At 38.3% G+C, this 2,007-nt stretch overlaps 1 protein-coding gene across 1 annotated transcript; it reads left to right on the forward strand.

Moving 5' to 3' along the window:
- Positions 1–1,278: 1,278 nt before the first annotated feature.
- On the forward strand, positions 1,279–1,985 carry LOC129572105 (uncharacterized; the record flags this gene model as incomplete). Its single annotated transcript, XM_055452022.1, has 2 exons — positions 1,279–1,323; positions 1,419–1,985. Coding segments are annotated over exons 1-2 (612 nt in total), but the record flags the coding sequence as incomplete, so codon positions are not given.
- Between the last annotated feature and the right edge of the window lie 22 nt (positions 1,986–2,007).

Raw genomic sequence — 2,007 nt, forward strand, 5'->3', positions numbered from 1 at the left:
GAATCCAAATCGATTGACTTACGAAACATTTTTTGCCCTTGCATCCTTTTCTTTTCCGGTGTCTTCGCTTCTTGCCATTTTTGCCTTTTTTGCCTTTTTTGCCTTTTTTGCTTTTCTTACCTTTTTTGCCTTTCTTACCCTTCCGGCGTTTTATTCTATTTCTTTTACGTTTGCATTCCTTCGACGTGCACTTGCTTCGTCTTCTGCGCTTCTTTTTCTTCGATCCGTTTTTGGTAACAATAACTTTGATACGTTTGTTCTTTTAAAGGCTCTTTGCATTGCTTCGCTTGGCTGTTTTGCCAGTAAATAGACCACCACCTCCACTGCCTTTGCTAAATAATCCTAAGTTATTATTAAAGGTTATTAATTGAGTATTTAATTAGTTTCTTTAAAAAAATCGAGTAATCGAGCTTAGTGAATAGACTACCTCCGCCACCCCCATTAAAAAATGCATTGGCCAATGGGTCTGGGAAAGCTAGTGCTTCGGGGTTCGCATCAGCTTCAGCCAAAGCTGCTGGTTCCGGCTCCGGCTCAGGGTCCGGGTCAGCAATGGGCTCACAAATTGTGAGCTTTTCGAATGAAAATAAATATCAGTTTGAATCCAATGATTGAGTTTTTCCTTAACTTTTCTAAAGTTTTCAATTTATACTCACCGCGATCGAAGTCGCAAATATTAAAAGTAATACTTTTGACAACATTTCGAATGTGATTCAATGCGTTGTCGTCGAATGATGAACACTTTTCGCCGATGCATTTTTATATCAAAATCTTCACAAATAAACATCTATTTGAGATACAATCTCAACTTTTAAGAAAGGTCTTTGCAACCAACAGCTATTTACTGCCGACAGGGTTATGAGGCTCATCAAATATTTATGATTCAACCCGGCAAATAATTTAAACCAATTGATCTCGGTCATCTGAAAATGTGTGTTTGCTGGAAATAAAAGTCGAGACTTGTTTACTTTGACCGCTGGGCATCGGACCACCTTGGTAGAATATTCAAAATAAATTCCATATATTTGTCGAAATAACAATAGCGAAAACAAACATGTAAATAAAAAGCATATCTTGTTGATTTTATTGACATAATTTTTAGAATTTAGCCCAATTAAATTTGGTTTCAATACTTTGCAATTGTGTAAATACTGATAAAGCAATCATATACGAAGTTTAGATGAGACATTCGGTTCTACTGAAGTTGAAATTTCTTGATATAAAAAAGCATCGGCAAAAATTGTTCATCATTCGACGACAACGCATTGAATCATATTCAGAATGTTGTCAAAAGTTCTACTTTTATTGTTTGCGACAGCGTTTGTGGTGAGTATGAATTGAAAACTTTAGGAAAGTTAAGGAAAAACTCAATGATTAACATTGGTTTCAAACTAATATGTTATTCATTTTCAATCAAATAGCTCACAGTTTGTGAGCCCATTGCTAACCCGGACCCTGAGCCGGAACCAGCAGCTTTGGCTGAAGCTGAACCTGAAGCCGAGGCCGAACCCATAGCCTTGCCAGACCCATTCGCGTATGCGAATGCGCTAAAATCCGGAAGCAGTGGGAGTGGATCAGGTGGCTTGGGAAATTCATTCAAATCGGCCAAACGAAGCAGAGCAAGCAGCCTTCAAAAGAACAAACGTATTAAAGTTATTGTTACGAAATCCAGAGGCTCATCGTCGTCATGCAAATCATGTAAAAAGCCGAAGAAGTGTGGGTCAAAGAAATGCAAACGCAAAAAGAAGAGCAAGAGCAAGAACAAGAAACGTAAGAACAAGAAACTTAAGAACGAGAAACGTAAGAACGAGAAACGTAAGAACGAGGAATGTAAGAACGAGGAATGTAAGAACGAGGAACGTAAGAACGAGAAACGTAAGAACGAGAAACGTAAGAACGAGAAACGTAAGAACGAGAAACGCAAGGGCAAAAACCGCAACGGCAAAAAACGAAGAAGTCGAGGAGGATGCAAGGGCAAAAAATGTTTCGTAAGTCAATCGATTTGGATTC

Source organism: Sitodiplosis mosellana, unplaced genomic scaffold (assembly GCF_009176505.1).
Source record: "Sitodiplosis mosellana isolate CC-2019 unplaced genomic scaffold, AAFC_SMos_1.0 Smas_scaffold_4133, whole genome shotgun sequence".
Lineage (NCBI taxonomy): Eukaryota > Metazoa > Arthropoda > Insecta > Diptera > Cecidomyiidae > Sitodiplosis > Sitodiplosis mosellana.